Raw genomic sequence first — 14,606 nt, forward strand, 5'->3', positions numbered from 1 at the left:
CCTGTTACACTTCCATCTTCCTAGTATTTACCCTATACCCTCGCTAAGGGCATAACTAGTAAAGTAAAAAGTAACCAGCTTAAACCATAGCTTTAAGCTTCTGTTTACCCCAACCTGTTCTGGGGGACGGAATCAGACACTCCACTCCTACACAGCCTCTATTCTCAGGGGTGTGCCTTCATCTAAACTGATGTTACAGCTTTGTGTTGCCCTCCTCAGCTGCACAAATACAACATAATGTGAAATTGGGTCAAAATACAGATAAGCAGGAGGGATAATTCTACTCTGATCCTGGTCTGTGATGTTACTTTCAAATCTTACTGCTCATTGGATAATAATTTTTTATATTCAAGAGGCTCTAGAGACAGTCAGTATGCTTCGTTAGAGAAAAGCTGAGATATATAAAAAGGTAGATAATATAAAAAGTGAAAATATGGTAATGTTGTTTTTATACTCCTTGGCATCTAATTATTTCTCATATATTTATATATATATATCTCATATATGTTGTTACATGAATCCATGAATTATTTAGGATCATTCACACATAAAGTTCAACATTTAAGACGTTTAAAAAAAGAAAATCAGTTTGGACTGAATTTGACTAGTTGTCTTTATTTGTTTTAACAACATTTAAAGGGGACCTATTATGAAAAACAAGTTTTTTCTTGATTTAACATATATAAAGTGGTGTCCCCTCAGCCTGCCAACTCAGAGAAGGAGGAAAGCAACCAAATTCTGCAGTGTCTGTACAGCCGCCCGGATGAGCCGTCCAGTGTGATGTGGATCTACGAGCCAATAAGATTCTGCTCCCGTCGTTACGTAACGACGGTAGCAATGCCTGAAACCACGCCCACAACTAACTCCGCCGGCCGGAGGTTCCGCTATTTTTTCATAGCGGTGTATCGCGTCATTCAGGCAGCCAATCAGCACAGAGCCTCATTATTATAGCCCCGCCCACTCAGAATCCTGCATAGATAATGAGGTTAGAGAATGGGAAGATAAAGACATGGTTTAGAGGCTGAATTTTTAATTTATTTCGCAAAAACAATCAAAAGCTTGTTTTTAAGACATTCAAGGCCTGTTTAAAATAGGTATTAGATGCCATAATAGGTCCCCTTTAAATGGGTCTGTCGCTGTAGCGTTCAACACGTAGGTGTGAGGTGGTTTGGCACACAAACATAATAAGTGTGGGGTTTAAAATGACACGAGCAATTTGACAGGTTGTGTAAAAGAATAAGTCAGATAGCGGTAAGCTAACATGATAAAGAGTAATCCAGACCCTTTTGTCTCCAGTAATAGAGCTATGGACCTGAGCCTGCGAGATGCTCTGGGTGGAGGAGGGGCTCCAGCTGAGGCCCTGCTGAAGAGAGACTTTGTGGCTTCACTGGAGAAAGAGAGCTATGATGACAAGGTGGGAGAGACAGTCCCCAAGAGTGACTACAGGCCCTTGCTGGATGGAAAGGACACCAAGAGTGGTAAGCTGCCTCAAGCATTTATAAAAAGGATGTGAATTTGAGTTGTAAAGCTCTCTTAATGTGATGCTTTGCCCTCTGTGGCATTTCACTTTGTATGAAGAATCTCAGAGTGAGGTGGCTGAAGGGCATCTAGGAAATCAGGTGTCCAGATACTGTGGCATGACTGGGCTTGTTTACGACCAACAATGGCCATCAGTTTACCTGGGATTTGCTGCAATATTACAAGAAGCTGACAGTGGTTTTGAATATTAGTGTCGTTTCACCCACCAAACAATTATTCTTACTTGCAACTTCCTTCCACCATGAATTTGAGAAAATTCTGATTTCAGCATCAGTTTATGAATCTGAGGCTATGTGGCAAAAAGAAAGAAAGTGTTTACATGATCCTTCTGATATCCTAAATACTAGGGGTGTAACGATACACTAATCTCACGATACGGTACGATACACGATATTGAGGTCACGATAACGATACGATACGATATTATAGCAGTATTTTTTTAACAACCTTGCATGAGGAACATATGACTGGAAAAAACTGTCCTTTATTTGAAAGACACAAAATACAAAACAATACTGTGCGTTTGCACTATTGTTACAGTTTGTAATGCTTTATAACTGTTTAAGTTTTAAAGAGAAAGCCAGGCCAACCATTTTCCACAAAGTGAACTAAAAGTAAATGTCAGGTTTGTATTATGCATCTTCAGTTTCATACAAGTACAAATATTTAGACACAAACTGAATAGTTTCTCTCATGTATGATTTGACTTTTTTCTTTCTAATTTAACAACTAAAATTAAATAAATAAATAAAAGTAAATAAATATATACAATTTTACATCATAAAAAAGATGTATTCATGCTCACCTTATACTGTAAGGGCCCGATTTACTAAAGGTTTGCGTGTGTTAAAACGTGTGCAAACTTGACAGCACCCGCAAACCAAAGTGCCAGCTGATCTACTAACAGCGTGCAAAGAGGATTGCGTCTCTGAAATGCGCTAAATTGCACACGCAATTTAGTTAGTACTTTTGCCCTGATGAATAATCAATATGGGGCGTACCCGCCAGAGAGCGCTAAATACTGGGAGGGGAAGATGCAAATATATCCATTTACCACGCGCAATGAGATTTACCAAGCCTGAAAGTTTTTGCGCGTATTGTGATTGCGTCTGTATTTAATACGTTCGAAAGGAAGGTGCTAATCTGCTGCTGCTGTTATTGTGGCAAGGAGGCGACATCCAAAATCAAAGAATACGCAGAGAGAGAGTCTTTATTCTGCTGCATGCTATTTTAAAAATGGTTGCACAAGTTTTATTAAAGGCCACTTTTTCTTTAGTTCTCCGCCTTATATCTTGCCACCTTCTCTTATTGTGCCCCCCTCCACTCGCCCACAAGCAGGCCAAGCCTTTCTGCAAAACTTTGTATTTTATTGATTATTTATCTTATTGAACGTGAAATCATCCTTCGTAAATTACATTTAATTAAAACCCGTGCTTATTAATCACAAAACACAGGTTAAACATCATGACCAAATCCGCTCCGACCCGCTGTGTCAGGAGCGCAGAGACTGCAGCTTCGCCTGAATTATGCTTCTGCGTTAAATCGACGGCCATATGATGGTCCCGTCTGTCACACATTTACTGTCAGTGTTTGCTATATAATATATAATATTTGCAATATACTGTGGACATCTGAATAAAAACTTAACTCATAAATAGATGAATCAAAGCGCTCTCCAGCTCTGTGTCTGATTGTCTTTTTCTCCTCAGATCATGCCGAGCACCGCCGGGTCACGCAAACCCGACCAATTAAATATTAAAATCAAATTCAGTCCTGTGGCCCGTTTTTCTATTTCGTATTTTTGATCTGTGCCTAAAATTGAAATATGAAAAACCAGACGTTTTTCCGTTTTTTGTGTTACCAACTGCATTTATTCTATCGCAGGTTTTCTCCGATATTGCGTTTCTTTTGGTAATGTTTAAATTTCTTTGCTGTAGTTCATGAATGTGTTTATTTGCCTCTTCCACTAATATGTCTAACTCCAACTCGTGAAATTTCATTTTGCGCTTGTGACTGTGCTTTCCATCCAGACTCTCCAAGGCGCAGATCTGCGCTCGCAAACCTTAACACGCAACACCTCATTTAAATACTGCAGTTTGCACCTGTTATCAATTGCGCACGCAATCTTAGTTGATCACCTGCAAACCACACGCAAAACGCACGCGCAAACTTTTTCAGTGCACACGCAATTTAGTACTCTTTATTTAGGATCTTAGTAAATCGGGCCCTAAGTGTAAGAGGAGATTTATTTTTGTTAAGAAAGTTATTTTGGTAATTCAGGGTTCATTATTTTATAAATATATTCTTTCTATTCTGATGTAAATCAGGGACTATAATGACACTAGTCAGTTTATCTGTAGTGATTAGTCTGTTTTAGATTGGGCGGAGTGATACGCCACAGTACGGCACTAGGTGCTGTGTTGATGTTCTAAAATCCTACACTGTTGAGGGACATTAAAGTACACTGGAACTCAGCAGAAGTTTTCCCCGACCCGAAAAAGGTCTAATTTAATAAGATAAGGCTTAACTCTACACCAGCCTTACATAAGTAAAAGTTCAGAGCTCAAAACCCCCAAGAGTCCCGTGATCGGGACCGCAAAACGGTACTAGTTTCTTCTGAGCGGAGTCAGATTTTGGTCCGCGGGTCGAGGCGTGGTCGGCACGCGTGGTCGGATGCGCGTTTCTAGTCAACACAATAGATTAATATTAATAATCCAATATCATGATACAATTAGTCACCTCCACGACACGTTTCGTTATGTTTTTGTATCGCAAAATTTCGCGGTACGATATATTGTTACACCCCTACTAAATACTCACATAAACTGGATCCCTGATAGTTAAGGAGAGCACATTTAAAAATAACAGCCCCACTAACGGGAACTGGGTAATGTTTATCATGATGAACTCCACCTCCTCGTACTTCTACACTTCTACACATCAGATGCTGCCTCTTGAGTTCAACAAACATGAGAGTGAAATTCCTCCTTATTTTTTATGTAAGATTGCACAAAAATACTGAGGTTTAAAAAGAGTAAGTACTTCACAAAAAGGAAAAAAAAGCTCTGTAAAGACAAATAAAGTTGAGTAATTTAAAATTCACTGGGGTAGATAAGGGTAGAAATGCCTTCGGTGTGAGGTATCTGGATTTCCTGCTTTTTGATAAATCCACTTGCTTTGAGCTTCTGCAACACATTTTTCTCGTCCGTCCATGGACTAAAATCCTTCTGAGAATACCACTCCTTGTATCGTGGGGTGAAAGATGAAAATTTAATTCTGTGTTTACTGAACTAAACATGTTAATATTGGTAAAAAAAAAGTGAATGAATTAGCATTCCACCCACGCAAGAGTATCAATTTTGTATCTTTTTTTAACTCATGGGAACTTCCAAAGTTTTAAAAAATCAGCTAACTACAGCTCCAAGGAGATGGCAGGTGTGATCATACAAGAGCACATTGACTTACATTGAGTGTAACACTGATTACATGACCAGGTCACATGACCTCCCATCTCCCAATATATTTTCTCAATTTCAATTACTCTATTACATCTCAGAAAAAGAGAGGAAGGTTCTTGGGTTTTGGCACCTAATTTTTTCACATAAATGAATGATAATAGAACATGTGGACTGTATTGAGGGGGATTTAGTGAAAGAGAGAGAACAATGCTCCAAATTCTGTTGTCAAGTCCGTCTTTATTGGTGGATATTCACTCCGGGGGCATGGGTCTCTGCACCGCCACTTAAAAACAGTCCTACTAGTAATTTGAAAAACAGCCTTTTTGCCCCTGCGGTTTAGAAGAAATACTTTTGGGTGACTCAATGCCAGGAACATTTTGGGAAGACATCAGCGGATATCACAAACTGAAGCAACAAAATTGCCAAAATTATTTAGTTTTCCCCTGTAAAGGAACAGCCTTTTGCAACACCTATCCTGTACCATTACTATGTTTCATTTCATTTGAATTTTATTTATTCCGTATCATAAAAATGGTAGTTCACATACATGTTCCATTCCATGATCAAAAAGGGGCAAGAAGAAGAAAGCCTTATATTACAAGCCCCTTTCTCAAAAAAAATAAAACAATACATATGAAGATGGTGTGTCCGTCTGTCCAACAGTCACTGCTTATATAATACCAAAAAAATAATGAAAAAAACAAACAAAACAAAACAAAAAATAAAAAAACATACACAATAACTCACCAACAACACCAAAAACAAAAAAAAAACAACAAAAGATATTTTACCCGTTAAATTCATATTGTCTGATTATGTTGGCCTGCGGTCCCCACCCCTGGTCATCCCGTTGCTGCTTCCACCTGCCTGCTGTGCTGTTGCCGTCCCTGACCCACCAGTCTGGCCCTCGGCAGGAGGGTCCCCCCTTATGATCCTGGTCCTGGTCCAGGTTTCTTCCTCCTAAAGGGGAGTTTTTCCTTGCCACTGTTTGGCTTAAGGTTTTTCTCCCACCAGGGGAGTTTTTACCTGCCATTGTTTATGTAATAACTGCTCGGGGGTCATGTTCTGGGTATGGGTCTCTGGAAAGCGTCTAGAGACAACTCTGTTGTATTAGACGCTATATAAATAAAATTGAATTGAATTGAATTGAATTGTCTTTATACAATTTATTGAACTGGTGAATAATTTTACAATCCTTTAAATCAATTGTTAAGGAGTTCCATAATTTTACACCAAATACTGAAATACACATTTGTTTTAAAGTAGTTTGTGCAAACGGATGTTTAAAATCAAATTTCCTCCTATGGTCCTTATTTTCTAAACTAAACACGTCTAAACTAAAAAGTTGTATATTTTCAGGCAATATTCTGCCTTTTGCCTTGAACATAACTAATAAAGTCTGTAACTCAACAATATATTTAAGTTGAATTAATCCTGCATTGATAAAGAGTCCATTGGTGTGTTCTCTTGCCTCCTTTTTATGTATGATCCGTACTGCTCTCATCTCCTCAGTCCTTCGGAGCTTCATGCCTATCCAAGGTCTCCAGTACTGACTTTACGCCTGACATGTTTGATAGAGCCTTTATGCCTGATCAAAAATCCAGTCATTTAAACACCATGCTTTATATCAAGATGTTACTAATTCAGAGTTAATTTTCAAACACTTCCAACTGTCATACGGCTGAGTCACAGGCTGTGGTGTATTCCTCTCGACAAATAAACAGACCCCTTTGTATAAAATAGTCTGATTAATTTGACATCTGCTTTTAAGATGATGGTTGACTCAGATATCTTGAGCCAGGAACTGTAGATGCGTGTTAGTTATCTGGAGGCAGAGGGATGCCAGAATAGTGGAATTGTACAATGTTGTGTAAAAGCTTTAGGGAGATTGAAGATATCAGTAGCTGAAGTAGCTGTGAGAGCAGGCTGATTTAAGCTAATATAATTAACTTTATTTCTTTAGTCTCTTTAAAAGAGCAGTGTGAAGGATTTAGTGGCATTTAGTGGTAAAGTTGGAGAATGCGTGCAAATTAACACCAGTCTTAAGTTACTAATTTCTGAGATAAACAAAGCAAATCAATCCTTCGGATGACCACATGGATGTTGCATGGAATTTCTTCCAATAAATCCCCCTAAACAGTACTCGAGTTGTAAAAATAATTCAGGGGGGATGGTGGATTTTATCATATTGGGACAGATAATTTGTGCTGATTACAAATAATATAATATATTACAAATTATAGCACTGACCAAAAAACCTGCAGAAATACTGCAGGAATGACATAGCAGAAGTTAAATGCAGCCTTCTGTAAGCTTTAAATATCCACTGGGCTTACATCAAATACATCAAAACACAACAATAAAAAACAGTTTTCTGAACTTATCAATATGACTCTGTCCTTCACAGGATAAGTAAAATGGATCACTGCAAAAACTCAAAATCTTAACAAGAATATTTGTCTTATTTCTAGTTAAAATGTCTCATTTTAGTAAAAAAATCTCATTACACTTAAAACAAGACTCATCACTGGAAAAAACAACAATTTTCACCTGTTTCAAGTAGATTTTCACTTGAAATAAGTAGAAAAATCTGCCAGTGGAACAAGATTTTATTGCTGTAATGAGAAGATAAATCTTGTCCCACTGGCAGATTTTCCTACTTATTTCAAGTGAACATTTACTTGAAACAGGTGAAAATTGTCAAATAAGTTATTTTTCTGGTGTTATTTTTCTGGTAATGACTCTAAATGGTAATAAAAAATAAATAGCAGTAAATGACATAAGGGATGGAAAGGGTGGATTGCAGTTTTACAGGGGGGATGATTTTGACCGTTTTTATTTCAGGAGCGATGCTATCCCTCCTCATCCCCCCTCAACTCCAGTACTGCCCTTAAATATGACGGATATAATGCATACGTCCCTTTGCCTTAAGCTTGTCATATTTCCTGTGATTCCTTCCTCACTGAAAGACAAATGACTACAACATTTCAAATTTGTAATGGTGTGAGAGTACAGAAACATTGCCCGCATTTTCACTTGAAGGAAGTAGGTTCAGTTTTGTGTAAGTATGCTTATCTTCTAAAGCTGAATACCGTATTACAAAAGGTGCAGAAGAAAGAAAAGGTTGACCTGATACGTTAAGACTGATGTGATATGGGAAAAGGCGAGCTCCAGGGTTCGACGAAGAGAGGAGGAAGGCTGGAGAGTAGGAGAGTTGTCTCGACTGGGAAGTTAAATAGAGCAAACACAAAAGCCCTGTAGACACAGACATGGGCTTTTTCATGGCTCATAGAGGGGGATTTGTTCAAACTTCATAGGGGACTTGGGGGTCACTTGTGCTTGCAGTAATACTGTGTCTGTATTATATTGAATCCACGTGTAGTTTTTTTAGTCTGCCAGTTGGCCTGTGTTATCTATGATGTATTTTTAGTCACTGCTCTTTCTTTTTTCTTTGCTTTAATGGAGGCAGATTTTTAAAAAGCAGGGCTCTTAGTGTAACTTAGTGTTTGTGGAGTGACATTGGCCCGGTTTCCCAGATCAGTTAAGTAGTTCTTAACAGCGAAAGACTTCTTTCAAACCATCTTAAGGAGCCTGTGAAAGAACTACTTAACTGTTAAGAACTACTTAACTGATCTGGGAAACCGGGCCATTGGCATTAGGGAGCCTAATACACGTCGTCATACATGAACGTGAGAAAATCTCTCTTAAGTGTCAGTCGATACAAGTCATGTACGGTAGTTGTAAAAAATAAATGACACTTTCAATTCAAGGTTTTACATATGAGGACATAATTAACGAAACAAAGTTACATTTCTTATCATAAAGTATATGACTGGATTATATTGCTTTCTGTATATTTATTTGAATATATTAGCTCACATTAGCATCACAAAAACATAGACAGCTTAACAACAGTTTTACAGTGATCAAATAATGAGAATTAATTAACTACTCATCTAGCTTGTCTATAGATAGGCTTTTGACTGTATGACGACAAGTTGATTGTATTGGCTCTGAATATTTTCAGGACTGTCTCAGAAAATTAGAATATTGTGATAAAGTTCTTTATTTTCTGTAATGCAATTAAAAAAACAAAAATGTCATACATTCTGGATTCATTACAAATCAACTGAAATATTGCAAGCATTTTATTATTTTAATATTGCTGATTATGGCTTACAGTTTAAGATTAAGATTCCCAGAATATTCAAATTTTTTGAGATAGGTTATTTGAGTTTTCTTAAGCTGTAAACCATGATCAGCAATATTAAAATAATAAAAGGCTTGCAATATTTCAGTTGATTTGTAATGAATCCAGAATGTATGACATTTTTGCATTACAGAAAATAAAGGTCTTTATCACAATATTCTAATTTTCTGAGACAGTCCTGTAGATATTTGCTCGTTATGTGGATGTCTGAATTTCAGTTTGGTGATCTGGAGGTCTTTGTTTTTTTTTAGTTGTTTTTTTTTTTTTAGCTCAGGTGGTCATGAATGACACTCCTGCAGTTATTACCCCTGCAGTAATGCTGCAGTTCATTTTAGGTGACAGGTTGGCAAATGATCAACTCTTCCCGCAGTGCATTTCTCGCTAGAATCAATCCATCCATCAATCCATCCATCCATCCATCCATCCATCCATCCATCCATCCATCCATCCATCCAAGGCTCTCGTTTGGTCATTGCACATGAGGACTTTATTGCCGCGATTGTGAACCTCTCTCTATCACCTTTTTGTGGGCGTGCATTTGCAACATTACCTTCACACACACACACACACACACACACACACACACACACACACACACACAAACATCACGCAACAACTTTGTTGGAGACAAAGTTGTTGGAATTGATAATGAACCAAGACAGTTGTAATGCTTAGTCTTAATTTATTTTTAACAGTGTATATTCAGAAGAGCTCGTCTGTGTTGATTCTTGTCTTTGGTGGTGTTTTAGAGCCTTTAAGTGATATAAACATGACTGACTGTGTTTGTGGAAGAGATGGAAAGCAAAAAAACAGAGTCTATTTATAACACATTTGTCTGAAGACATCTGCAGGCTTTCTCTGTCTCCGGTCTGGGTGTTCCTTGTGACACCAAGGACTGGACCGTGTGCTCCAAGCAACTGCTTTTACCACAGGATCTCTTATATGTGTCATATCGCATATCAGATAAGATTTTAAGTCATGTGCATCTCCATCACTGAGGGCAACCTCCATACACACATTGATTCTCTGCCAACAGACTAATACACAACACTCGCATCCTAAAATGACAAGGTAACTGTGGCCTCGGGTAAAATCATTGTGAGGAGTACAGCGCCGTTTATTGCACTCTCCAAGTTAATGTACTTTTGAAATGAGTAAAAGCTATGATTCCCACAACCCTGAGGATGGACGTCCTCTCTTCAATACATTTTCTATCGGATCAGATTAACTGTTTGTTGTGCAGCAGTGAATAGTTTTTCAGATTTTTTTCTGTCCTTCCCTTGGTTCTTCGATGCTGATTTCAGATTGACAGGTTCTACACAACTCTAAAAATACGAGAACCTGAGGTTAGAGGGAGTCAAATCTGAAATGTTCATTTACTACAATTAATACTGTCCTCATTTGAGAGTGAAAAAAACTGAATAGGAGAGCTTGTAAAGTAGATTCAAGTAGAAAATACAATAAATAATTAAAGCTGCAAGCAGCGATGAACGGGCCCTCGCACTCACGGCCACCGCCCCCCATAAGCATATCAGAAACGACACCACCCACGACTTCCTATGTCAAACCATTCAAAAGTTATAGCAGAAAAAAGGGACAACCAATCAGAAGAAGGGGCGGGGCTAGTTCAGGCCAATGAAGGTCAAGGACTCATTACAGAGTCCCATGACACCACCCACGACTCTCTATGTCAAAACATTCAAATGTTATAGCAGGAAATAGGGACAACCAATCAGAAGAAGGGGCGGGGCTAATTTTCACCAATTATGGTCAAGGACTCAATACCGAGTCCCATGACACCACCCACGACTCTTTATGTCAAACCTTTCAAAAGTTATGGCAGAGAAAAGTATTCTAGGGGGCGCTGTTGAGCCGTTAGGCCACGCCCATTAATGCAAACCATGAAATATCAAATTTATCGCCAGGCCTGGCTTGCATGTAAAATTTGGTGACTTTTGGAGAACTATCAAATATGGACCAATCAGATGAAGGGGACGCGCGCTTCTTCGTGTCTAGCGTCGCCATGGTAACACTTTTGAAAGAGAAAAGTAATGCGCGTAGTCGCAAGATGAAGACGCACATTTTGAGGTATAACACACCTGGGTGCACGATACGGTTCGGGCCGTATTAATTGCCGAAGGAATGGCATAAATTGCGCCAAAATTACACAATGAATTAAAAATGGCTGACTTCCTGTTCGGTTTCGGCCATGGCTCCAAGAGGCTTTTCTTTAAGTTGCGACATGATGCAGGTGTGTACCGATTTTCATGCATGTACGTCAAACCGTATTGTGGGGCTTGAGGCACAAAGTTTTCCGGGGGGCGCTGTTGAGCCATTTTGCCACGCCCATTAATGCAAACCATTAAATATCATATTTATCGCCAGGCCTGGCTTGCATGCCAAATTTGGTGACTCTTGGGGAACTATCAAATATGGACCAATCAGATGAAGGGGGGCGCGCTTTTTGCCGTCTAGCGTCGCCACGTTAACACTTTTGAAAGAGAAAAGTAATGCGCGTAGTCGCAGGATAGAGACGCACATTTTGATGTATAACACACCTGGGTGCACGATACGGTTCGGGCCGTATTAATTCTCGAAGGAATGGCTCATATTGCTCCAAAATTACGCGATTAATATAGAATGTTTAAAATGGCCGACTTCCTGTTCGGTTTCGGCCATGGCGCCAAGAGACTTTTCTTTAAGTTGCGACATGATACAGGTGTGTACCGATTTTCGTGCATGTACGTCACACCGTATTCTGGGGCTTGAGGCGCAAAGTTTTTTCGGTCTGAACCAACCAGATGAAGGGTGGGCGCGCTTTTTGGCGTCTAGCGTCGCCACGGTAACGCTTTTGAAAGAGAAAAGTAATGCGTGTGGTCGCAGGATGGAGACGCACATTTTGATGTATAACACACCTGGGTGCACGTTACGGTTCGGGCCGTATTAACTGCCGAAGGAATGGCATAAATTGCGCCAAAGTGACACGATTAATTCAAAATGGCTGACTTCCTGTTCGGTTTCGGCCATGGCGCCAAGAGACTTTTCTTTTAAGTTGTGTATGGATACAGGTGTGTAGCGATTTTCGTGCATGTACGTCAAACCGTATTGTGGGGCTTGAGTCACAAAGTTTTCCGGGGGGCGCTGTTGAGCCATTTTGCCACGCCCATTAATGTAAACCATTAAATATAAAATTTTTCGCCAGGCCTGACTTGCATGCAAAATTTGGTGACTTTTTGGGGACGTTTAGGGGGGCAAAAAGGCCCTCCTTTCGTCAGAAGAAAGAAAAAAGAAAAAAAAAAGAAAGAAAAAAGAAAAAAAAAAATTCCCACAGATACAATAGGGCCTTCGCACTGAAGGTGCTCGGGCCCTAAATATACAAAGTCCATAAAAGTACATTTAACATCAAAATGCCCCAACATTTAAATAATCTTGAATTTAAACCTTTATTCTTATTTGGCCGTTAAAGGGAACCCTGCATATTAAGACATGTAGTCCCTAATTAGCCACAATTGTTCTCTTATACTAAAATATGTTGTTAGAAACACATAAAATAATCTAATTGCTTTAAAAATCTACAATGTTTATTACATATTTTGACCTGCGGGAGGCGCCATGTTTTACCTGCGCAATGTATTCTGGGGGCGATGACGTACGACGGTGGCTCTGGGAAGATAAGCCCCATTAGTTTAACTGGGACAGGTATCTAAAACATAGTTGAGCAGCTCTCTCCCAGCCGTGGAGGCTGACGAGGGAGCCCATAAGACGTCTCGGTTCAGGCAAACTGGATCAAAGTTCTGTGATGCACGGGAGATCTGCAAAAATGATCAATGTTGTGCGCATCTTACCAGTGCATTAGGCTCCTGCGTAGACGGCGTAGCCTACGGCGTAGACGGCGTAGGCTACGCCGTAGCCTGCGTAGGCTACGCCGTAGCCTGCGTAGCCGGGGCTCTACAGCCCGCAGCGCTCCGCCACCCGCTCGCCGCTCTCCGCTCTCCGCTCTGCGCTCTGCGCTCTCCGCTCTGGCCGGGATGGAGACGCCGGTGAGCATAGCCCACCCCTGCCCCCCCCTAAAACCGGCTTCGGGTGCTGGGTCCACCGTTTGATGACAGACCAGAGGAGGGGACTGGCCCCGGACTTTGACGAAACGGGAGGCACAGACTTCGCTTCAAATAGGCAAGAACATCTTTATTTAATTTAATGACACCAGATCTGGCTGGGGTTTTTATTGTAGCATCGGTTATCTGCTAGTTGAAACGTGTGGTCTGTTAGTCTATCTGAGTTTTATGGTGTTTTTATAGTTCATGCTGTATGGGGCTGCACTTTTTTTTAATTTTATTTTACTTTTTTGTAGGTGCGCCTTAATGTTCAGCTGTGTTTTCATCTGTGTTTCTGGTGCGCCGTCACCTGTTTAGCTGTGTTTTCATCTGTTTCTGGGTGTCAGAACAGTGGACGGGGGTTAGCAGGTGCCACCGTGTGACGTTACTACCCAGAACGTAAAAAACAATGGCGACCTACATGTTAAATTATATTTTCAAATTTTATAAAAACGAAGACATCAACAAGGTTTTTTATATCACATTGTTATAATTGATACCGACATTTATCTTTTAAGACCTACATGTCTTAATATGCAGGGTTCCCTTTAATGTTTATGGAAAAGGCACCCACATAAACTGTCTTGTGTAGATTTCGCCCAATTATGTATTATGTCTACTGGTTGATTTATTTTTTTAGATTAGATTAGATTATATTGTCCTTTATTCCTCCCTCAGTGGGGAAATTTGCTTTGTGCAGCAGCAGTACACACAACACACACATGCAGCGAAAGGGTAAAAAAGTAAAAAAATATATAATTACAAGGCTAGCAGGCCTGGTTGTAGACCTGGTTGCCTGTTTTACTCAGAGAAAAATGTATTTTGCACTATGCCCGTAAATTTACTCATGTAGTGCTCATTGTAAAGTAATGACAAAAAAGGTATCACATTTCCCTGGCAATTTATTAGAACAATATGTTATTTATTGACATTTGAACAAATTTCTCACATCATTCTTAAACTTCCACTGACTTTGACTTTAGCTTCACTGGGACTAAGGGAAATTCAGCTTATTGTGGACTCATTTAGCAGAACACCTGAGGTTTCTGCAGTCTGGTTGTGTTTCTGTCAAGTCTTAGATGGACCTGTGTTTGCTGAGTGATGACAGCACATGCCTGCAGTGTGTGTGTGTGTGTGTGTGTGTGTGTGTGTGTGTGTGTGTGTGTGTGTGTGTGTGTGTGTGTGTGTGTGTGTGTGTGTGTGTGTGTGTGTGTGTGTGTGTGTGTGTGTGTGTGTGTGTGTGTGTGTGTGTGTGCCTGGTAAGTTTGCCATATAAAAGGGAGAGCAGAGAACCACACTTATACG

General features: G+C 39.8%; 1 protein-coding gene across 5 annotated transcripts in view; it reads left to right on the forward strand.

Annotated features, from left to right (window-relative positions):
- Positions 1-14,606, forward strand: part of map4l (microtubule associated protein 4 like) — a 127,160-nt gene that overhangs the window by 23,771 nt on the left and 88,783 nt on the right. For all 5 annotated transcript variants that reach the window (XM_061732855.1, XM_061732857.1, XM_061732858.1 and 2 more), the window contains exon 2: positions 1,297-1,478. In XM_061732855.1, coding sequence (XP_061588839.1) covers positions 1,307-1,478 — 172 coding nt within the window. In that variant the 5' untranslated portion in view covers positions 1,297-1,306. The remainder of the gene's footprint in view (positions 1-1,296; positions 1,479-14,606) is intronic.

The sequence above is a fragment of the Cololabis saira genome, chromosome 10 (assembly GCF_033807715.1).
Source record: "Cololabis saira isolate AMF1-May2022 chromosome 10, fColSai1.1, whole genome shotgun sequence".
NCBI classification, from domain to species: Eukaryota; Metazoa; Chordata; class Actinopteri; order Beloniformes; family Belonidae; genus Cololabis; species Cololabis saira.